A 23,822-nucleotide genomic window follows, 5' to 3' on the forward strand; every position below is an offset into this window, starting at 1 on the left:
CACTCTACAAGCCTCGTAAAGGCTATTCATTTTTGAGAGGTCGAAGAGTGCAAAAACTTTTTTTTAAGAATTGCCTCTTCAAAATCTTGGTGCGTCTTATACTCCGGTGCATCTTATACTCCGAAAAATTAAGTGGTGAAAAAAGAAAAAGAAAGAAATGTTAACTAAACTGCATTAAAGTCAATCAAGACTTTATTTTACATAAAAATAAAAGGAAAATATTTAGAAAAGTTGCTATTAGCTTAATGGGTTATTTCATTGTCTGCAAGCTTTTTGAAAAATATCCGCAAAATTCTATACCACGGTAAACACAATTAGAAGTTGCTGGATCTACTACTATTACACTACAATTTCTATTATTACCATTTTAACTTTGTCCCTATTTGCTTTTTTATTTTATTATTATTATTTCCTATCTTTTTTTATCTAATTTCTTACTGGTGCTTTGCTACCTATGAGTTTATAAAATAACATGAAAATCTTTAGGCTGTGCCCAGGAAACATAGAAATCTGACTAAATCGATTCTAATTTGAACTACTGACTCTTGGGGGGAAAATATTAGTGAAATTTCCAAGCAAACCTATAATTCTACTTAAGTCAGGTAAACAAAAGATTTTATAAGACTTTTGTTTATCGTACAATATAAAACCAAGACAAAATATTTGATTAAATACCTATGGGCACATCAAGTGTAGCTGAAGATTTGCCAGTAGTGGGATCACTGATAAGCACTGCTTTGATGCCATTTGCCAGTTCTAATCCACGATATTCTCGTTTATCTTCAGGTGATTTGATCATTTCATTTGATCAATCGTTTTGTAGTATGTGAGGAGATGGTGAGGAGACAAGAGGCGGGTGGAAAACAGGCCCAAGGCCTGCACGGACCCTGAGTTGTGGGAAGCAGAGCATAGGGAGCTTAGGGGTTAGGTGAGGTCTTGGGATGCCCTGAGCAGACCATATGAGATTCAGGGAGGGTCTGCAGTATGGGCTTCAGCCAGGCCTGCCCGATCCTTCCCCCACTCCTGGCACTCCTTGCCCCACTTAACGACATCAGGGAGAGCAGGCATAAGGATTGTTAAGCGAGGCTATCATGTAGCCACCTCACGTAACGACTTGCAACCATAATGGACAGGCTCCATTACTGTCATAAATTATAAAGTGGTTTTTTTCCCCGCCACTTACTGCAATTAAACCATATAAATAAAGACACATTTAAGAGATCTCTGCTGCTATCCCAGCTCTGGATGTTACCTGATCTTACAAAAAAAATAAATAAAGCCAAGACTACTAAATAATGATAGTTATTCTTTATTACATTTCAAAATCTGCAAAAACACAAAAAAAATCGAACGAATTACATTTTATAAAAGGCATCCCGTGTTGGTGAGATCTCTACCTATGCAATCTGGGACACGGACTACAAAGCCATGTGCATAACTCAAGCTAAGGAAGGAGAGGCAAGGACGGAGAGAAACAGAAGGAAGATATTGTACATTAGTTGAGACCTCTTAACGGATATTTTGACTTTGGGAGAGATGGAGTGGCCGAATCCTCCTCCTTGGCCTTTTTCAGAAAGAATGCCGGTTTGTTCTCTTTATCCTTTTTGACGCTTCTTTTATGCTGTAAAGTCAAAGAGCTTGCGTTATTCACTTCATTACTTTCACTAAGTGCTGGGAAAGCTTTATATTAGTCCCATTTTATAGTTGTGTCATCATTCTGGCAAATACATCGCCCCAAGACACTTTACTGGCAAACAGAAATACTCTTCGGCATACAAAAATGTCAAAACAACTTATCACCAAAGGTTTTTCAAAAGCAAAACTTCTGGGGGGAAAAAAGTTGTCCAGTGTAATTAGAAAGATCCTCTCATTAGAAAGATAATTAGTAATTAGAAAATCCTGTTTTATTTACAGGTGGCGCGGTGGTTAAATGCAGCACTGCAGGCTACTTCAGCTGACTGCTAGTTCTGCAGTTTGGCTGTTCAAATCTCACCGGCTCAAGGTTGACTCAGCCTTCCATCCTTCCGAGGTGGGTGAAATGAGGACCCGGATTGTTGTTGGGGGCGATATGCTGACTCTGTAAACCGCTTAGAGAGGGCTGAAAGCCCTATGAAGCGGTATATAAGTCTAACTGCTATTGCTATTTCAGGGCAAAGCATCTTTGAAGGGCCAATTGTTAAAGCTATTTTAAAGAAAACCTGATCTCTAGGTATGAGAAGTGATGGAGCTTTTTAACCCTTTGCTGGAAAACATTTAAGACTATGTCCAAATTCCTTTCAAGACAACTAAAATGGACGTGGAGATGGATGTAAAAATTACGACTTACAAGAAAGAGATGGAAATACCAGCTCCACAAGTGGAATTGAATAATCAGTCTACCCATCAAAAAAGACACGGAAATAATGTAACCAAAGAACAATGTGAACTATCCTTTTAAATGGAAATATAAGACATTTACTGGAGGTACAAATTGTCTTAGATCAAGGTGATAAGAACTTCAAGGGAAGGGCAAAGATACTAGAAGAACACGGAATTTTATCCAAGAGATTTAAGGATGGCTGAGTGGAAGAAGGAAAAAAATTATAAAATAATGAGGTGTTATCTTTAGTGATGTTTGATGATCATCTGGATTGGATTATTTCTCTTTTGGAAATGTTCAGTGGTGCAATGGATGAATTTGTAATATTTAGATTACCAATTTTTGATATCTAAATAAGAGGTTTCATTCCAAATGATGTTTGTTTAATAGCTTTCAATTTTTATTATTATTTTTGTAACATTTAATTATTAAGAGAAGGTTGAGGAGGATTTAGACTAAATGGAAAAGAGGATTATATAGTAATATACTGACGGGTATTTTTTCTATTTTTTTTTTTTAGTTCTTTATTAATCAATAAGGAGACCTAAAGATTTAGCAATAGGAAATGGGATGAGGCATGGAATAAAGATTTGGTTGTTGTTTAAGAGACAGCAATACATTATTAATGTTCAATAGTATCTTGCTGCAGAGTTTGAGGGAAGTTTTTTTTACCATTTTTGGTGGTGTTTCCTTTCTACAATTTATCTTTCTTTTTTAAAAAAACAAACACATTCTTGTATTAAGTTCCTTGTTAGTTTTATCTGTATAGTTCTTAATAAAATTACTGAAAAAAATATACATGCCCCAATCAACAGGGCTAATTTTTCCCCCTCCAAATACCTGTGGGGGGATCCGTTTTCAGATCCTCAGTCAGTAAGCTATTAATCTGAATTAAGCCATCCTCTGCTTCTTCAAGGAGTAGGTCTTTCTGTTCGGTAAGCACCTCTCGGTCATTCTCCAAGTGGTCAAGAAGCCTCCGGAGGGCAACATATTCGGCCTCTTTTTGCCTCTTCATGTGGTCTGTCACATTGGCTTCTGATGCGTTACATTTGTCATGGAGATCCTGGAAGCAAAAAATCTTAAGACTTAAAGTATTATGTCAGGAAACCGGATCTGCAACATTATAAACTGCAGGTTTGACTGAATGAAACTTATTGTACTCAATCTATGACAAGAATTTATGGTCCTTTCCAAGTATACGAACCGTCATTATTTCTAGAAGAGAGACTGTTTGAGGGTGGGAAAACATGGCTCGGGTCCTTCTTCCAGGCTTGAAGGCAGACAGCCATCAATAGCCATTTCAGGGAAAACACATTGTATCATATGATCTAAAACACAGGTATCAAACTCGATCGCGTCACGGATTGTGACGCTGAGATGGGTGTGGCATGCACGTTTACCCATATGGCCGCCAGTTTGACATGCCTAGTCTAAACAATTATATACAGGTCATGCTTGACTTACAACCATTTGTTGAGCGACCGTTTAAAATGACAACAGCACTGAAAAACGTGATGTAATCAGTTTTTCCACTTACGATCTTTGCAGTATCCCCAGGGTCACATGATCAAAATTTGGATGCTTGGCAACTGGCATGTACTTATGACAGTTTACACCAGGGGTATCAAAACAGGATTTCTTCAAGGTCTGGATCACAATTGTAGTTCTCCTCCCCCGTGCCCTATTTTGGCTGCCAGAGGGACCGCGGGCCATTTCCAGGCCGGCCCCTTGGGCCAGATTTAAGCACCCCGTGGGCCGATTTGACACCCCTGGTTTACACTGTCTCGGGGTCATGTAATCATGTAACCTTCTCAGCTTTATGGGGATTCACTTAACAAATTCAGTGATTTACTTAACAACTGTGACCAAAAGGTTCATCACTGAGGCGCAACTGCCTCGTTTAGCAATGGAAATTTTGCATTCAATTATGGCCCTAAGTCAAGGACTACCTGGATATACCTGTCATAAAATTCTATGTCTAAAAAGTCTTTGATAAACTTTGTAAGATTTAGAATTACCTTATACATGTTTTGTAGGTGTTCGTTCTGGCTGTTGAGAAACGCTCTCTGTTGATCAACTACACAGCCTATCTCTGCAGTTGCCGTTTCAGCCCAACTAGTTGCTTCTTTGCATGTCTTTCTCAAACTACTGCTCAGATTTTTACAGTAGTTGTCTGATTCCAGGAGTATCTTAACATTATCATGGCTGGATTGCTTGATCTCTTGGGAAAGGTCATCCAGAGCTGGAACCATCTTGTTCTGCTGGGAATTGGCAGAGTTGACAAGGCCAATAGTCTGCCTAAAGAAAAGGATTCAGCCAAGGATTATTCAAGCACTAAAATTTGTGCTTTATCACATACCGTATTTTTCGGAGTATAAGATGCACCTTTTTCCCTCAAAAAAGAGGGTAAAAATCTGGGTGCATCTTATACACTGAATACAGCATATTTGTCCTACCGAAACTATGTCCCCCTTTGCAAAAATGGATGTGCAGAGGGTTTGGGAGGCTTGCAAAGTGCTCTTGAGGGCAGGGAGGGGAAAAACATGGGTCATTTTTGCCCCCCCCCAGCACTCAGAACACTTTACAAGCCTTCCAAACCCTCTGCATACCCTTTTTTGTGCAAAAAACGGACTGATTTTGCAACTTCCCAGGCCCCCGAAGCACTTTACAAGCTTCCCAAAGCTCTGCATGCCCCTCCCCCCTTTTTTTTTGCAAAAAACAAGGTGTGCAGAGGGTTTGGGAGGCCTGCAGAATACAAAAACCTCTTTTAAACAAAAATCACCTCTTCAAAATCTTGTGTCCTATACTCCGGTGCGTTTTATAGTCCAAAAAATACGATAGGCTAAGTCTAAATCAGCAGCCAAATCAGTGTTATCTCTAAACTGCTAATTTCACCGATATTTATGAAAGCATCCAGTCATTCTGGAAGAATCCGTTATGGCATTATTTTAGAGAAAAAGTGGGAAAACATACAGTATTCCATTCCCCCCCCCCAATAAAAATGCTAAAAGCAAATGCATGCAAGCCTTATTTTAATTTGAACACCCTGAAATATTTTTTTAAAGTACTGCCCATCCCTCAAAGATGTCCACCACTGCCTTTGATTGTCAGAAGTGTTATTGAGATGGAGACCAACACCATGCACAATGCATAAAGGCAGTAGCAGTCCCTGGAATTGACACTAGCCAATAAAGGGGATTAGCAAAAAAGACATTTTATTATTTATTTCAATTGATTTTGAGTGAAATAAAATTCTGATTTCTAAATGTCTACCTTGACAATACAGTTATGCAGGTTTAGTCTGAAGCAGGGCTTCCCCACAGATGCTTGAGTCCAAGAAATATCGGAATGAATCTGACTCCCAAGAACTGCAGAATAGTAGAATAATCCTTCAAACATATTTCAGGATAAAAAATAAGTTTAAAAGCCTCCTTACACAATTATATTCTCTTGTACATCACTGATATTCTTCTTTAGGCTTCCACCTTTCTCTAGGAGTTGGCTGAAATTCTGCTGAGCTTGGTTATCGAACACGGTTAGTTGATTTTGCAGTGAAGCAATAAGTTGGGCTGTATTCTAGTATGAATCAAGGGAAATTGGGGAAAAAAATATTACTAAGGAAAAGTATTTTAGTAGAAGAGTTTGAAAGCATGCAGGAAACTCACATGTATTCAAATGTACTTTAGATGCATTTTTCAGTTAATAGTTAATGCAGAACAATAACTCTTATACAGCTGAATATTTTATTTTAGAGACAGTTCAGGGGGGGAAAAATCCACCTTTCAGGAGACATATGGGATGAAAGACTGCTAGATATGGCCAAATCTCAAATTTCTTTATCCAATCTGCTTCCAATCTCGAAGAAGCTGACTCACAACTCTAAAATGGAATTTATAGATAACCACACTCTATCTCCGAGTTACTATGAAGGATGAAACAAACATAGAAATATAGTACTGCTTATCCTGATTAGCCCTTTTTCAATAAGCAGATTTCCCCCTTCTTAGCTACAGCCAAATTCCCTTCCATTCCTACAAGAATGTGCACAAGAAATGACACATTCACATTTCTCCTTGATGTACTTGGGACACATTTGACTTGGTATGTATTATGTAACTTTAAGAAGAAATACGAACAATGTTAACCTCCATATTACTGGAAGGCATTTGTGCACACGAAGCTAACCTATATCCCCATGCTTTCCTCTCATCCTTCTTTGTTTGGTTGTAGTATTAATAACAGCAGTAAAAGTCCAGAAAACTGTGTCTTAAGAAGGTCCCATATGTAACATGCAATAATAATCACCAGGATAGAGAAAGGAACAATGGTCAGCAGAGCCTAACGGTGTTCCTTAAACAGAGTAGCAATCTATATTTCTCTAAGATCATCACCCCACCACCCACTTCTATTCTAGTGCATTATGGACACCAGCTTCATCATGGAAATGGAAGAAATACCGTTTTCTGTGCCATCTTGGTCAGTTCCACTTCTTCTTGCAGGCTCTCGTAACTATCCTGAAGTTGAGTAAACATTTGGGAACAGTTTTTGTGTAGCTTACTCAAATCAAGAGAATGATCATGGAAGAAGGTAGCCAGCTCTTCTTTGTAGCCTGTAATCTTTCGGTCAGAAAAAGAGGTCATCAGTTTTCAAGGGCACAGAGATATTGACTTTTTCTAAACAATACCAGTTATATGTATTCAACAATAATAGTACTTCAAGCTATGTTTATTACCATTTCTGCCAAGGATGAATTTTTCTTGAAGTGTTCCTGCAGCTGAGAGTTTATACTTTGCACAAGTTGTACCACAGGGGTTAGACTACTCAACGCCTTGTCCAGTCCACACGCGTGTTCCTCCTAGAAGAGCAGACCAGATAGTGAACTCATTGCTTCCAACAAAGAAAACATTTGAGACCCAACCAGAAAAAAAGAATTGCGGAAAGGCCTAAGACATTATAACGGCTCCGAATTAGCCGTTATTTCTCACACGGTAGGAATCGATAAGATCAATTTAGCGTCAGCCTTCATTCAATGCAAGATGTTTTCCCAAGAGCTGACGTGGCACTTCATAAAACTCCAGTGAAAATTTATTGAAGACAATAAGCAAAAATACTTACGAATATGCCAAACACACAATTTTCTGATCCTTCTGTAGAATTGCATTTGAACAGCATTCTTATTTGCATCCTGCTGTAACATAGGAACTTGCCCCGTGTTTCTAATCATCAAATTTCCTAGCTTTTATGCTCATGACGCTGGATGAAGAAAGGCTGGGCCAAAAATCGGTCTTATTGTAGTCATAATGTCTACATTGTCCTTCATTTGAAAACCACACGAGATAAGTGTAAAAGATACAAGTATATGAAACGTATAAGTATAAAAAGATAAAAAATAACAACAAAAAAAAGCTTCTTCCAACATGTTAAAAACAAGAAAAAGGTTAAGGAAACAATTGCTGGGAGAAAGTGGCAAGAAGGTGACAAGCAACAGGGAGAAAGCAGAACTATTTAACTCATTTTTTTTTTGCATCTGTCTTTACACAAAGGGATAAAACAGTCCAACCTATCAAAAACAGCACCACAAAAATCAGATTAGAAACACAAATTGAAATAGGGAAGAAAATGGTAAGTGAGCACCTGTCTACCCAGACGAGTTCAAATCACCAGGACCGGACAGATTACACGCAGGGTTTTGAAGGAACTGGCAGATGAGATCTCAGAACCACTGAACTATATCTTTCAGAGATCCTGGAGCACCGGGGAACTGCCAGAGGACTGGAAAAAAGCTGATGTGGTTCCCATCTTCAAAAAAGGAAGAAACAAACAAACAAAAAAAATAGATCCAGGAAACTACAGACAAATCAGCCTGACCTCAATACCAGGAAAGATTCTGGAAATCATAATCAAGCAACAAATTAGCAAACACCTAGAAGCAAACAAAGTAATAGCCAAAAGCCAACATGGGTTTGTCAAAAACAGATCATGCCAGACTAATCTTATTGCATTCTTTGACAAAGTGACCAAATTAGTGGACCAGAGGAATGCCACCGATATAGTTTACTTGGACTTCAGTAAGGCATAAATTAGAAGAATGTGGGTTGGACAGCATCACCACCAGATGGATTCCTAACTGGCTGACCAACCACTCTCAACGTGAAGTCCTCAATGGAACTGCATCTACATGGAGAGAAGTATGCAGTGGAGTACCCCAAGGCTCTGTTTTAGGCCCAATACTCAACATCTTCATCAATGATTTGGATGAGGGGAATAAATGGGGAACTCATCAAATTTGGAGATGCCACCAAGCTGGCAGGAATAGCCAACACTCCAGAAAACAGGCTTAAGATACAGACGGATCTTGACAAACTTGAACATTGGGCACTATTTAATAAAATGAAATTCAATGGTGAAAAGACTTTTACATTTAGGCAAGAAAAACGAAATGCACAGGCACAGTATAGGTGGTACCTTGCTCAATAGTAGTAACTGTGAGAGGGATCTTGGAGTCCTAGTGGACAAGCATTTAAATATGAGCCAGCCGTGTGCAGCAGCTGCCAAAAAAGCCAACACAGTTCTAGGCTACATAAACAGAGGGATAGAATCAAGATCATGTGAAGTGTTAATACCATTTAAAATGCCTTGGCAAAGCCACACTTGGAATACTGCATTCAGTTTTGGTCACCACCAGGTAGAAAAGATTCGGAGACTCTAGAAAGAATGCAGAGAAGAGCAACAAAGATGATTAGGGGACTGTAGGCTGAAACATATGAAGAATAGTTGCAGGAACTGGGTATGTCTAGTTTAATGAAAAAAAGGACCAGGGGAGACATGACAGCAGTGTTCCAATATCTCAGGGGTTGCCACAAAGAAGAGGGAGTCAAACTATTCTCCAAAGCACCAGAAGGCAGGACAAGAAGCAATGGGTGGAAACTAATCAAGGAGAGAAGCAACTTAGAACTGAGGAGAAATTTCCTGACAGAATAATGAATCAGTAGAACAACTTGCCTCCAGAAGTTGTGAATGCCCCAACACTGGAAGTCTTTAAGAAGATGTTGGATAGCCATTTGTCTGGAACGGTATAAGGTTTCCTGCCTAGGCAGGGGGTTGGACTAGAAGACCTCCAAGGTCCCTTCCAACTCTGCTATTTTATTGTACACGGAACCTCCAACTCTGGGGTAATCGCCCCTTTCTTTTTTTCCTGGCTTATACTTTAACAGCAAACAACCGAAACATTATTCGACTTTATGCCACTTGTACTTACCATCATTTTCTGGAGGTCATTTTTATTTTGGGAGGTTAGCGTGTCCTGAGTCAGCATTTTTTCGGCAGCCAGGGAGACTTCAGTCGAAACCATTTCCTTTACCGAAGTGAATGCTGCATTGATAGCTGCCGCGGTGACTCCAAATGTCGATAAACTGGTGGTGAGAAGATCATCTAATAAGAAAAAGACGAGTTGTTAACAATTTGGCCCAGTCCCTTTCTTCCTAGAAGGCAACGGTGGTTTGGTATAACGGTTCTGATTTCTCACACACAAGTCTGATCAAGGTTTTGGCATGTCAGGTGTAGGCGTGTGCGTTGGTTTTATTGACGTGTGAAGTTGAATAGGAACACTTACCAACTGAGGAGGTGTAAGAGTTTAGCATCTCTTGCTGATTCCGATAGTTCTTTCGCACAGAGCTCTGGATTTGGTCGAAGTGTACGTTCATGTGCTCCATAAAGGACCTCTGAGCTTCCGCATTATGCTGCTCAACTGCTTTCTTCCGATCTAATTTTGCATGCAGACCAGACACGTCACCGGTAGTTTCTTCAACTGTAGTAAGCAGCTACGGGGGAAAAAAAGAAAAAGATTGATAGTCTTCAAATGTCACCTCCCCGCTCCTCCCCTTCCTCTCGCAGTTCCACCACAAAACCGCGGTAGACAAAAGCGCGCTCGACGAAAGTGCGTACGTGACGTCATCACAGCGCGACGAAAACATCGTGCTGTGATCGATAAATGTAAAATTAAAGCGAAAACCTTACCCTAACCCCCCCAAACCTAACCCTAAACCTAACCCTTAACCTAACGCTAAACCTAACGCTAACCCTTAACCTAACGCTAAACGTAACCCTAACGCTCTAAACCTAACCCTAACCCTTAACCTAACCCTTACCTTTATGTGAATCGGCTTGCTTTAATTTTATTTTTATTTCAATTTTTAATTTTTTTCATCGCGCTGTGATGACGTCACGTACGCGCTTTCGTGGACCCCGGTTTTGACGGGTCACGCTCTCTCTCTCTCGCACACACATACAATGTTCTCCTTATTGTCTCTTCATAGGATGCACTCTTTTCTGATCGACAAAGACATGCTGACTTCATCAAGAATGACCCGAAAAGTCCAATATTCTTTCAGAACTGTAAGAGCTACTGCAACTCTTCCATGGTTTATCTCTCTCTATTGAAAGTACAATTATTTTAATCTACCGTGTTTCCCCAAAATTACGACATGTCCTGTTAATAAGGCCATGCCATATTTTTCCTGTGGGCAAAAATATACGCTCTCCCTCAATAATAAGTCCCCTGGATAACCCCCCCCTCCAGCCAGGCAGAGCACCACTCACCAACCTAGCGATACCCCAAAGGCGCAAAGCCACAGGAGCTGGGGAAAGGGGGGGGCAAAGGCGCTCACATTGCTTGATGCCTTTGGGATACCGCTAGGTTGATGGGTTGCGCTGTGCCCAGCTGGAGCAGGGGGTTGCGGGGCGGCTGCTCTCACGAGCAGCCACCCGGCAACCCCCCTTTCTAGCTGGGCAGAGCGCCACTCAATGACTCAATAATATCCCAAAGGCGCTAAGCCGCGTGGCGCTCTGCCCAGCTGGAAAGAGAGGTTGTATGAGTACTTGTTCTGCCTCCAGCTCGCGTGCCTCCCAGTCTCACCATGCCCAGATCTCCTTGCAGGCACCACTGCCGCCACCACTGCCCCGCTCCCGCCGCCATGCTCCGAGAATAACCGGCTTCCAAACTCCGGAGATCCGCTGCCGAGTCTGTATGGTTGTGGGCTGGCTGTTGGAAGGACACGGAGAGCTGGGCATGGTGAGGCTGGGAGGCACGCGAGCTGGAGGCAGGACAAGTACTCACGCAACCTCTCTTTCCAGCCGGGCAGAGCACCACGCGGCTTAGCGCCTTTGGGATATTACTGGGTTGGTGAGCGGCGCTCTGTCCGGATTAAAAGGGGGATTGCCGAGTGGCTGCTCATGAGCGTGGTCACCTCATGGCGGCTTTGTTGCGCTGCTGCGACAGTGCAACACAGCTGTTTGCCCCTGAGGCTGGGCCCGGCTCTTCGGGGACCCGCTTGCAAGAGAGCAGCCACCCGGGAACCCCAAACCAATAAGCCCACCCCCGATAATAAGGCCCAAGCAAAAAAAAATGGGGGGGGGGTGTTTCCAAAAGAAAATAAGACCATGTCTTATTTTCGGGGAAACACGGTAGCAACCAATTTATTTTTAAAAAAGGATATTGGTGTATGTTGTTTTAAATGTGTTTTTTATTTTCCATTTCATTTTCATACAGTCACATATATACTGTGCATAACCGGGGCCATATAACATTAAACAATAAACACAGCCATTCCTCTTATCAGCAGTACCCCCCAAAATAGAAACCCAATGTACCTCTTCGACCCTCCATACACCTCTTTCTTTCGCCCCCCTCCAACTTTCCATCTTCCCTCCATCATTCCCCCCTACCCTACTCCCCCTCCCCCTCTACCACTCCTCTCTCCCAGTACACTCCCTCCCTTCCTTCTCCCCCTCCCTTCAGTCCTCTCTCCCACCCTCGCTACTCCTCTTTCTTCTATCCCTCTACTCTTCCCTTCGGTGTATTTCTACAATCTATTAATATATCCAGCTTGTCCTATTTTTACAGTGAAATTAAAGAGCAACAGTATACAAGTGCAGTCGCGTTACTTTAAAATCTAGCACATACTATATATCCCCCCCTCCCCCCTAACACCCCACTTCCCTTCCCCCCCCGACTTCCCAGAGCCCGTAAACGGTATAGATTTTCTCTATCTGGGGAAGAAGATAGGTGCATGTTACAAGGTCTGACCTTGGTAGCGGTGCCATGAAGTTTGTCTTCTGAGCTCTCTAAGGTTGAGGCCACATATTCTTCTTTAGCAAGAAGAACCTTGGTGATATCCGAATCTTCCTCGGTATCTTCCAGTTCCATCTCCCTGGCTTGTAGGATTGCCTGGAACTTTTCTATTTTAGCTTTTTGTACAGTAAATAACTCGGTAACCTGCGTCAAGACAAAATATACTTGCAAAGTTAATGAGGGTAAGCACAGGCCACCTGCAGTCCAAATGCAGCCTGTAAGGATCACTCGCTCTTCCTTCCTGCTGATTGTACAGCAAAAATTAACAAAAGCTGACATGGCTTGTTCATTAATATATACAGTACGTACATACATATGTATATATTAGTGTCACAACCCCTGGTAAGCCCCAATTATGGGAGGAAGCTAACTGCTTCCAACATCTGTCAATCGGCTCGTCACAAGAGTCCATCACGACAGAAACCCAATATTTTTACTGTTGCCTTTTGCACAAATAAAAACATACATATGCATGTACATACGTATATGTGTGCATGCGTGTGTGTAAGTAAAATAATGCTTTTCTAAGAACAGGTAGTCCTCAAGTAACAGCCACAATTAAGCCCAAAAACTATGCAGTAAATATTTAAACTCCAATGTTTGCAATCAGGAGAAGAGCAAAGTTACTCCTGCAAACAGACTAAATGGTTTTAAAACAAAGGAACCTCTGGAGGTTGCTTTTGCTGATTTAATAGCAATAGCAATAGCAGTTAGACTTATATACCGCTTCATGGGGCTTTCAGCCCTCTCTAAGCGGTTTACAGAGTCAGCATATCGCCCCCAACAACAATCCGAGTCCTCATTTTGCCCACCTCGGAAGGATGGAAGGCTGAGTCAACCTAGAGCCGGGGAGATTAGAACCGCTGAACTATAGCAATAGCAATAGCAGTTAGACTTATATACCGCTTCATAGGGCTTTCAGCCCTCTCTAAGCGGTTTACAGAGTCAGCCTCTTGCCCCCCAACAATCCGGGTCCTCATTTTACCCACCTCAGAAGGATGGAAGGCTGAGTCAACCCTGAGCCGGTGAGATTTGAACAGCCGAACTGCAGAACTGCAGTCAGCTGAAGTAGCCTGCAGTGCTGCATTTAACCATTGTGCCACCTCGGCTCTTAATAGGACCTAAGAAACCCAGTTTGGGAGGTGCCTGCTATGTTTTGAGTATCATGGATGATTATTCAAGATACGGTTTCTGTTCTTTAATGAAAAATAAAACAGAAACATTTCAGCATTTCTTTAATTGGCTGAGGTTTGCGGAGAGAGAGATGGAAGCCAAGCTTATCACTTTAGTTACTGATAATGGGACTGAGTTTACAAACCAGAAATTTCAAACGATGTTAAGATCAGCTGGTATTGAGCATAAATGTTCTGCTCCTTATAGGCCACAACGTAACTCGTTTGTAGAACGAAGGGGGCAACGAAGGAGGCCATGGCTTGAACTATGATAACTGATTCAGGTTTGCCGGAAACACTGTGGGGTGAAGCTATGATGTGTAGTAACCATGTTTTAAATAACGTGGTGTGTACAACAACCGGTGAATTGCCATTCACTAGGTGGCATGGCAGAAAACCTGATTTAAGTTATCTACAGACATTTGGAGCCCCAGCATGGGTGCATAACAAGTAAGACTGAAAGGGCAGAAAAGAGCTCGACGGTTATTTTTCGTAGGTTACGAGGCCAAACATAGATTGTTTAGATTTTGGGAGAAAGGCACAACTAAGGTTCACTGTAGCGCTAGTGCTAAGTTTATAGAACACGTTGGGTGGAATAAATTAGAACCAACTGACGATGTAATTATCTACACCCAGGTAGTCCTTAGTGATGAAATAGTAAAACCAGCAATTAAAGAGGAAGTGCAGGTACAGGAGGAACTAGAAGAACGGGAGCAGGTGAAACAGGAGAGTCCACTGGTGAGCCCTGAGTTGCCTAGACGTTCAACACGTGTAATCTAGCTAATCTAATTGTTCTCTTTGTAACAGATATAGCTGAATAATAATTGATATTGATAGTAATGTATATAATGTGGAGTCGATATGATAAATAACAATTGGATATGAGAAAACATTTTTGGATTATACATAAAGAGTATTAATTACAATAGCTACCACTATTATAAAAACTAAATAAAATACATGCAATTAAATGTTAATCAACACTGGGAAAATGTTATGATATATGATATAACTAAATATTATGGATGTTCAGCTAAAATAGGATATGAGGATTTGATGTAATTAGAGGACTTTATAAGTAGTAAATGAAATGTCAGCATGTGTTATGGATTAATTCTTTGGTATAGCTAAGGATGAAGGATGTTTAAATAACTATAGGTAATTAAAACTGGAGGTATAATGATGTTAATATGGTAAACATTTGAGTTAAGATATTTGAATTAATATGAATTAATGGAAGAGAAGCACCAAAGCATGTTGTAACCAGCTGAGATACTTCTTTTTTTTTTTTTAATAGATACCTGTGTTTTGTTCTTTTTCCCTGCCTGTCGTGTTTTTGTTTTTTTTTTGTCCTATTTCCTTTTTTCTTTTTCCCTTTTCTTTTTGATTTTTCTTTTCCCACTGGTGTGGGCAGGTATTGTTCAAGATTATTACTTGTATTAATACTTTTAAATAATAATTACAGTTAAATGAAAATGGATATATAATAATGCTTAAGTTAATATGAGTTATGTTTGTTGACCGTGGAGGATCTGTAATCGATTGATACATTTTCTACAGATGTAAAGAAAGATGCTGTACTTGTTTCAATTAAAATTAAAAAACATATATATATATATATATATATATATATATATATATATATATATATATATATATATATATAAAACTAATAAGAAAAAAAACAAAAAACAAGTGTAGATGGGATTGTTACCCATAAAGCCAGATTGGTAGCACAAGGGTTTGCTCAGTCAGCCAATGACTATGATGAGGTATTTGCACCTAGTCTAAACGCTGCAACATTATGTGCATCATTAGTTTGGGCAGCTAAGCATGGATATGTAGTGAATCATTTACATGTTGAGACAGCATATCTCCATGCACCGTTGCAACATACTGTATATTTAAAGAACCCTTTAGGGTTAAACACTGGTAATAACACTGATTGCCGGACGTTAAAAAAGAGTCTTTATGGCTTAAAGCAATCAGGCTATGAATAGAATAATGTATAGTTAAAAGAGTTAACTAAGATGGGTTTTAAAGCTGGCATAGCTGATCCATGTTTGTTTAAGAAAGATTTGTGTGATTTCATTGTTGCTATTGTTCACTGATGACATAGCATTAATCACTAAAACTGATCAAGAAGCTACTGAGATTATTACGCTGTTGAGAACGAAATTCAGTATAAAACATCTCGGTGAGATTAGGCAATATCTTGGTTTAAAAATAGATAAAACTAGGGGAAGATACAAAATCTCACAAACTGAGAAGATTAACCAGCTACTCAGAACGTTCAGGGTGGAACTGTGTAAACCAGCTAAAACTCCAATGGGCCTGGAATTTAGTCATGATGATGTAAAAAGCCCTGTGTTTGATAAGGGCATCTATCAATCATTAATTGGTAGCTTATCTTTTCTGAGTAATTGATCAAGGCCCGACATAGCATACAGTGTAAATCAATTAGCCAGGTTTAATGCTGAACCTACTGAAAGGCACTGGCAAGCTGCTAAAAGGATATTAAGATACCTTAAGCAAACGATGCATTATGCATTGTATTTAGAACCTAGAGATGATCTGAGCTTAACCGCATATGCTGATGCAAATTTTGCTACAGATGTGTCTACCCAGAAATCAACATCAGGGTTTGTTGTATTCCTGGGAAAGGCACTAATTAAATGACAAAAACATTTAAGTCTATCGACAATGGAGGCTGAGTTCTCATGTCTGTCATTATTATGTACAGACTTGGTGTGTTATAAACAACTCCTGCTGGATATGGGAATAGACATACGAAAGCCTATTGTTGTTTATGAAGACAATCAAGCAGCAATTCAGATGGCATCCAATCTTGCTGTAAAAACTAGGTCAAAAGATACTCATACAAGATATCTGAATGTACTGCAAAGTGTGAATAGTAAATTAAGTTTCATTGGAGTATTGTATGTTTGAGGACAACATTGCAGATCATTTTACTAAGGCCCAAGGTAATATAAAACATAAACGTTGTTGAGAGGAATGCGGATTAAGATTGTAAGATTTATATATTGTCCTACCCAAAGGGGAGAATGTTAGGAATATAATCTAACGATTGGGTTGGCAATATATAAATCATGGTTTACTGTTGTAACTGTTTCTTTAAATCATATTGTAAAATGTGATTGGGTGCTGTATTTCTCCATCAGCCATAAGAGGGAGCCAGAATGCCTGCTAGCTCTCTCTCTCTGTTTGTTAGATGCTGGGCTGATCTGAGTGCCGTGAGCTATTGTAAGTTTTGCAACTGCTAGCAAACTTTGAGTACTGAACTGATTATATGATACTGGACTCTGTTATTTGGATTATCCCTTAACTGAAAGACATTGATGACTGACTGTCTTATCCGTGTATGACTTGGACTGTTTGATGGACTCTGATACTTCTATTTTCACGAAAGTAAAAGCCTATTTAAACTGCAGTGTCTCTGTATGCTGGTTTGTGTGTTCTCCAACACAACTCTTACAACACTTCGCTGAATGTACTCGCTCTCCCAAATGGGCAGCTTACCTAACAGCTCTTGCTAAAGGAAAGCCACTCAAGAAATTCATCTACAACTGGAAGCTTTTCACATGATTATTTTTGTGAAAAGATGAGCAAGCTAGCGCTTCCTAACCATCTGAGAATCATCCCAAAAGATAAGAGAAATGTACTGGGTTCACTTACATTTTTCAATTCTTCCTCCAGGGCGGTGATTTTCTCAGTATAGTCTGCAATTTGCTCTTCCTGAATTGTCATTTTCCCATGAAGAGGACTAAAAAAAGTCAATTAATGTTAACAATGATGTAGTGTTATTAATTTCAAACAATGAAATAACTTTAAGAGCAAATGGAAAGAAATAGCTGTTCATTTCTGATCACTAGATTGTTCTCATTTTTCAAGTATCATCCTTAAAGTTCCCCATATTGCTAACTATTGATAGCCATTTCTGCCTGAACTATGCATTTATCTTATTAGTATTGGACACATTAGATACTGCTTATTAAAAAAAATCTAAAAGCAGTTCACAATAAACAGAAATGACCATTTAACTAAAGTCAATGAGATTATACAAGCGTAAATGATCCTATAACGTACCTCCTAACAATAGAGCTAGGAGTTATGTTCTATTTTTTTAAGCTATACCAGGCTTCCATAAAGGGGAGTTTTCTCTTCAGTATAATTGATAAATCTTGCAGTATATTAGTTATATCTGAAGATGCTTTGAGCCAAGAGACTTATCAAGAGACTTATACCTGATCTATGCATTTATCTTATTGGTATTTAACACATGTTTTTAAGGAGAGTCTAGGTCAGTGGTTCCCATCCTGGTGGTGGGGCATGGCCAAAAAAAGGTTGGGAACCACTGGGGTAGACAAACAGACACTTACCTAAAATGGTTTAGATTCTCCTGCCTGAGCAGGGAGCTGGACTAGAAGACCTTAAGGTCCCTCCTTCCAGCTCTATCCTACTCTAAGACTCGCAGTCTCCTTCAACAAAGCGGCATTTCAATGGTTGGGACTTGGGAGGGACTAGATCCAAGACTGGCTCATCTTGGCAGCGCAGCCCACCCGCAGCCCCGGGGGACGCAACTCCTCCATCCCGACTTGAGTCCTTTCTTATTTATTTTATTTTATTTTTTATTTTATTACATAGTTTATTAGGGACTACGTACAGTTAGATAGTTAGCATATATTTTACAAATAAACAGAACAGCAGGTTGCTACTTTCAAAAATGTCCAGCCTTAGAAAGCCAGTGGTGGATGACCACATATTGACTGATTCTCTGTAGCTGCAGTTGAAGGTCACAGTACAGGCAGTCCTCTACTTACAACAGTTCGTTTAGTGATGGTGCCAAATTACAACTGGCACTGGGAAAAAGTGATTTATGACAATGTTTCAAATTTGCAATCTTTATAGCATCCCTGGGATCAAAATTCAGTTACCGATCAGTCTCCAGATACGCTTCAAGGTGCTAGTCGTCACTTATAAAGCCCTTCATGGTATTGGACCTGGGTACTTGAGAGATCGCCTGCTGCCAATTATCTCCCACAGACCCATTAGATCACACAGGGCTGGCCTCCTCCGGGTGCCGTCTACCAGCCAATGCCACCTGGCTACTACCCGGGGGAGGGCCTTCTCTGTGGCAGCTCCGGCCCTCTGGAATGAACTCCCCGCAGGGATTCGGACCCTCACCTCTCTCCAGGCCTTCCGAAAAGCCGTCAAAACATGGCTATGCCGGCAGGCCTGGGGTTGATGAGTTCCCTTCCCTTCTCGACATGTATGGTTGTGCGACTGTTGTCGACTTTTATTATTTGTATTTTGTCTTTTATGTTCCCCCTTTTTTCCCCCTTGAATTGTTCGCTGCCCTGAGTCCTCCCGGAGAAGGGCGGCATACAAATAATACAATACAATACAATACTTGTATTGAGCCGAGGTGGCGCAGTGGTTAGGGTGCAGTACTGCAGGCCGCTTCAGCTGACTGTTATCTGCAGTTCAGCGGTTCAAATCTCACCGGCTCAAGGTTGACTCAGCCTTCCATCCTTCGGAGGTGGGTGAAATGAGGACCCAGACTGTGGGGGCGATATGCTGACTCTGTAAACCGCTTAGAGAGGGCTGAAAGCCCTATGAAGCGGTATATAAGTCTAACTGCTATTGCTATAGTTCAGCGGTTCTAATCTCCCCGGCTCAAGGTTGACTCAGCCTTCCATCCTTCCGAGGTGGGTAAAATGAGGACCCGGATTGTTGGGGGCAATATGCTGACTCTGTAAACCGCTTAGGGAGGGCTGAAAGCCCTATGAAGCGGTATATAAGTCTAACTGCTATTGCTATTGCTATTAATACAATACAACACTTGCAACTGGTTCATAGTTATGACCGTTGTTTTTTTTAACTTTCAAAAGTTTTATTTCTTTTAAAACACACTCGAGTCCTTTCGAGGAGCCTCAGACTGGCTCGTCCGTAAACGCGATCGAATCCGGAGGCAGACCAAGCGGGGAAGAAATGCTGCAAGCCTGGAGGTTAACCCGGATCAAACCCGGGCGAGGAGGAAGGAGGAGGACCACCAAAAGCAAAGGGAGAAGATGCCTCGCCGGGGGCTTACCTGCATCTCACCACCACCTGGGTGTCCTTGCCTTCCTCCTCTTCGACGGAAGAGCTCATGGTCGCTTCGTCCCGGGGAACCGGCGCTTCAGCCACGGCGCGGCGGGGAAGGTCCGGACTATTCCCTTACTCCCCGAGGGATCCCTTCGAGAGGGCCGAGGGAGGGAGAGGAGCGCAGCCGCCCTTCAGCGGACACCTCTCGAGCGGCTCTTCACGCTCCGCAACCAACTTCGCGGGAGAAGCGAGCCAAGAGCGAAGCCGGCCATTTTTGAATAAGCCGCGCGGCGCGCCAGCCAATCGGCGGGAGGCTAGCGGCATTTTCGCAGAGGACCACGGGACTTTTTTTCTTCTTCAAATATGCGGGCGTTTATGACATCATCGCTAGGCGACGTAAAGGATGGTGCAGCTAGACGTATATAAAAAGACATGAGCAGATAGGCCCGCAGTGTTTCTCAACCTTGGCCACTTGGAAGCCCTGTGGACTTCAACTCCCAGAATTCCCCCAGCCAGCTATGCTGGCTGGGGGATTCTGGGAGTTGAAGTCCACAGGGCTTCCAAGTTGTCAAGGTTGAGAAACACTGAGATAGGGGGTTGGACTAGAAGACCTCTAAGGTCCCTATGCTGGCTGGGGGATTCTGGGAGTTGAAGTCCACAGGGCTTCCAAGTTGTCAAGGTTGAGAAACACTGAGATAGGGGGTTGGACTAGAAGACCTCTAAGGTCCCTATGCTGGCTGGGGGATTCTGGGAGTTGAAGTCCACAGGGCTTCCAAGTTGTCAAGGTTGAGAAACACTGAGATAGGGGGTTGGACTAGAAGACCTCTAAGGTCCCTATGCTGGCTGGGGGATTCTGGGAGTTGAAGTCCACAGGGCTTCCAAGTTGTCAAGGTTGAGAAACTCTGAGATAGGGGGTTGGACTAGAAGACCTCTAAGGTCCCTAGGACTTCAAGTTGTCAAGGTTGAGAAACACTGAGATAGGGGGTTGGACTAGAAGACCTCTAAGGTCCCTAGGACTTCAAGTTGTCAAGGTTGAGAAACTCTGAGATAGGGGGTTGGACTAGAAGACCTCTAAGGTCCCTAGGACTTCAAGTTGTCAAGGTTGAGAAACACTGAGATAGGGGGTTGGACTAGAAGACCTCTAAGGTCCCTATGCTGGCTGGGGGATTCTGGGAGTTGAAGTCCACAGGGCTTCCAAGTTGTCAAGGTTGAGAAACACTGAGATAGGGGGTTGGACTAGAAGACCTCTAAGGTCCCTATGCTGGCTGGGGGATTCTGGGAGTTGAAGTCCACAGGGCTTCCAAGTTGTCAAGGTTGAGAAACTCTGAGATAGGGGGTTGGACTAGAAGACCTCTAAGGTCCCTAGGACTTCAAGTTGTCAAGGTTGAGAAACACTGAGATAGGGGGTTGGACTAGAAGACCTCTAAGGTCCCTAGGACTTCAAGTTGTCAAGGTTGAGAAACTCTGAGATAGGGGGTTGGACTAGAAGACCTCTAAGGTCCCTAGGACTTCAAGTTGTCAAGGTTGAGAAACACTGAGATAGGGGGTTGGACTAGAAGACTTCTAAGGTCCCTAGGACTTCAAGTTGTCAAGGTTGAGAAACACTGAGATAGAGGGTTGGACTAGAAGACCTCCAAGGTCCCTTCCAACTCTGCTATTGTATTGTATCGTTGTACATGATAGCAGTCTTCCAATATCTCAGGGGTTGCCCCAAAGAAGAGGGAGCCAAACTATTCTCCAAGGCAACTGAGTGTAGGACAAGAAGCAATGGGGGGAAACTAATCAAGGAGAGAAGCAACTTAGAAGTCAGGAGAAATTTCCTGACAGAACAATTAATCATTGGAACAGAAATTACCTCCAGAAGTTGTGAATGCCCCAACACTGGAAGTCTTTAAGAAGATGTTAGATAGCCATTTGTCTGAAAGGGTATAGGGTTTCCTTCCTAGGCAGGGGGTTGGACTAGAAGACCTCCAAGGTCCCTTCCAACTCTGCTATTGTGTTGTATAACAATAGGTTGTACAGGTGTCCGAAGCTTCTTGAAATGAGCTTGGGATGCTCTTTTTTTCCTTCCTCGCTCGCGGAATAAAAAGCAGAAAAGGGCTGGCCAATGACCATCGTGGGGGGGAAGTGGGGAAGCAGATAGGAATCTTTCTCATTCAGGTCTTATAGCATTTTGAAAACGTGCCTCAGTTCAAACTGCAGCTTGCAATATATTTCATTCCAAGAATAGCTCTGCATATTGGACTCATGGGGCCTGCATAAGCGCATAAGGGGCGTGCATAAACGCACCATCGTGCCCACCATCCCTGTCCTACTGCCCCCATTTATTCGTACCCATTACTCATGTTTATTCTTACACCTATTACCTTGTAAACGATGGACAAATCAAATAAATAAAATAAATGTTGGGGTATTTTCATCCACATATCTTGGGATGTAATTCCCAGAGCTGATACCCAAATAGCCAATCAGTTGCAAATATCTTCTGCTAACGTACCTTTGGGGATTTTTACAAGCGGACCGTACAGCTCAGATTTTTTCCAAACTTGGCAATTTTAACAGGTGTGGACTTCCAAGATGCCGGTTGAGGAATTCTGGGAGTTACAGACCTAGGAGGGGATTAAGCTATTTTTCAAGGCACTTGAAGGCCAGACAAGGAAGAATGGATGGAAACTGAACAAAGAGAGATTCAACCTGGAAATGAGGATAAATTTTCCAACAGTGAGGACAATCAATGGAACAGCTTCCCTTTGGAGGTTGTGGAAGCTCTATCACTGGAGGCTTTCAAGAAGAGATTGGACTGCCATTTGTAGAAATAGTGTAGGGTCTCTCCTGCTTGGGTAGGACTAGATGATCACAAGATCCCTTCCAACTCTGTTAATCTGTAAATCTATAAACCTCCACTGTAAAGTGCACCTACGGTATAAGTAAATGTGCCAACATGGCTCTCTTAATAAATTGGAACTTTGAGCAATACTTTGCCTTGGACTCTGATTTACTTTTGGATGCTATTTGGAACCCTGACACCAGGACCCTCAGCTTGGGGAATTATACTGCCAACCCTGAGATGGCCTTCAGAAGCTCAGGCTGGATGGTTGCTAAACATCAGGGAGGCTGGTACAGTAGCAATAGACCCAGTTGAGTCCACACGCCCATCTTCGTGATTATGGTCTCAAAACCATAAACCCCGGGAGCATGGCCCCGGAAGGCTAAGAGAGATTTCTGGATGACAAGTGCTACCCCTCTTCTCACAAAAGAAAAATATAGCCAAGACTACTAAATAATGGCAGTTATTCTTTATTACATTTCAAAATCTGCAAAAACACAAAAAAAATCGAACGAATTACATTTTATAAAAGGCATCCCGTGTTGGTGAGATCTCTACCTATGCAATCTGGGACACGGACTACAAAGCCACGTGCATAACTCAAGCTAAGGAAGCTGGCAAGGACGGAGAGAAACAGAAGGAAGATATTGTACATTATTAGTTGAGACCTCTTAACGGATATTTTGACTTTGGGAGAGATGGAGTGGCCGAATCCTCCTCCTTGGCCTTTTTCAGAAAGAATGCGGCTTTGTTCTCTTTATCCTTTTTGACGCTTCTTTTATGCTGTAAAGTCAAAGAGCTTGCGTTATTCACTTCATTACTTTTACTAAGTGCTGGGAAAGCTTTATATTAGTCCCATTTTATAGTTGTGTCATCGTTTTGGCAAATACATCGCCTCAAAACACTTTACTGGCAAACAGAAATACTCTTCGGCATACAAAAATGTCAAAACAACTTATTATCAAAAGTTTTTCAAAAGTAAAACTTCTGGGGGGAAAAAGTTGTCCAGTGTAATTAGAAAGATCCTCTCATTTTGGGAAAATCCTGTTTTATTTACATTTCAGGGCAAAACATCTTTGAAGGGTCAATTGTTAAAGCTATTTTAAAGAAAACCTGATCACTGGGCGTGAGAAGTGATGGAGCTTTTTAACGCTTCGCTGGAAAACATTTAAGATTATGTCCAAATTCCTTTCAAGACAATTAAAATGGACGTGGAGGTAGACTTAAAAA

General features: G+C 41.6%; 2 protein-coding genes across 2 annotated transcripts in view; both read right to left on the reverse strand.

The window, feature by feature from the left end:
- Nucleotides 1-1,536: 1,536 nt before the first annotated feature.
- Nucleotides 1,537-20,068, reverse strand: LOC116518517 (kinesin-like protein KIF11-B). Its single transcript, XM_032231980.1, has 11 exons — nucleotides 19,773-20,068; nucleotides 17,357-17,444; nucleotides 12,444-12,632; nucleotides 9,972-10,179; nucleotides 9,618-9,790; nucleotides 7,092-7,214; nucleotides 6,817-6,975; nucleotides 5,796-5,935; nucleotides 4,378-4,657; nucleotides 3,200-3,422; nucleotides 1,537-1,621 (listed from the first exon to the last, which is right to left on the reverse strand). Exons 1-11 carry the CDS (start codon nucleotides 19,829-19,831, stop codon nucleotides 1,617-1,619), a joined length of 1,647 nt encoding a protein of 548 aa, XP_032087871.1. The 5' UTR covers nucleotides 19,832-20,068; the 3' UTR covers nucleotides 1,537-1,616.
- Nucleotides 20,069-23,046: 2,978 nt separating this feature from the next.
- KIF11 (kinesin family member 11) overlaps nucleotides 23,047-23,822 on the reverse strand; it is a 30,714-nt gene continuing 29,938 nt past the window's right edge. The window contains exon 22 of the mRNA XM_032231970.1: nucleotides 23,047-23,375. Within this exon, the coding sequence (XP_032087861.1) occupies nucleotides 23,250-23,375 (126 nt within the window). The 3' untranslated portion in view covers nucleotides 23,047-23,249. The remainder of the gene's footprint in view (nucleotides 23,376-23,822) is intronic.

Source organism: Thamnophis elegans, chromosome 15, assembly GCF_009769535.1.
Source record: "Thamnophis elegans isolate rThaEle1 chromosome 15, rThaEle1.pri, whole genome shotgun sequence".
Lineage (NCBI taxonomy): Eukaryota > Metazoa > Chordata > Lepidosauria > Squamata > Colubridae > Thamnophis > Thamnophis elegans.

Coding starts and splice junctions, on each gene's coding strand:
- LOC116518517 (XM_032231980.1), bottom strand. CDS start 19,831: ATGAGCTCTTCCGTCGAAGAGGAGGAAGGCAAGGACACCCAGGTGGTG. Junction 5,936..6,816: donor CCAAGATGGCACAGAAAACG/GTATTTCTTCCA, acceptor GATTCATACTAG/AATACAGCCCAACTTATTGC. Junction 3,423..4,377: donor ACCTACAAAACATGTATAAG/GTAATTCTAAAT, acceptor TTTTGCTTCCAG/GATCTCCATGACAAATGTAA.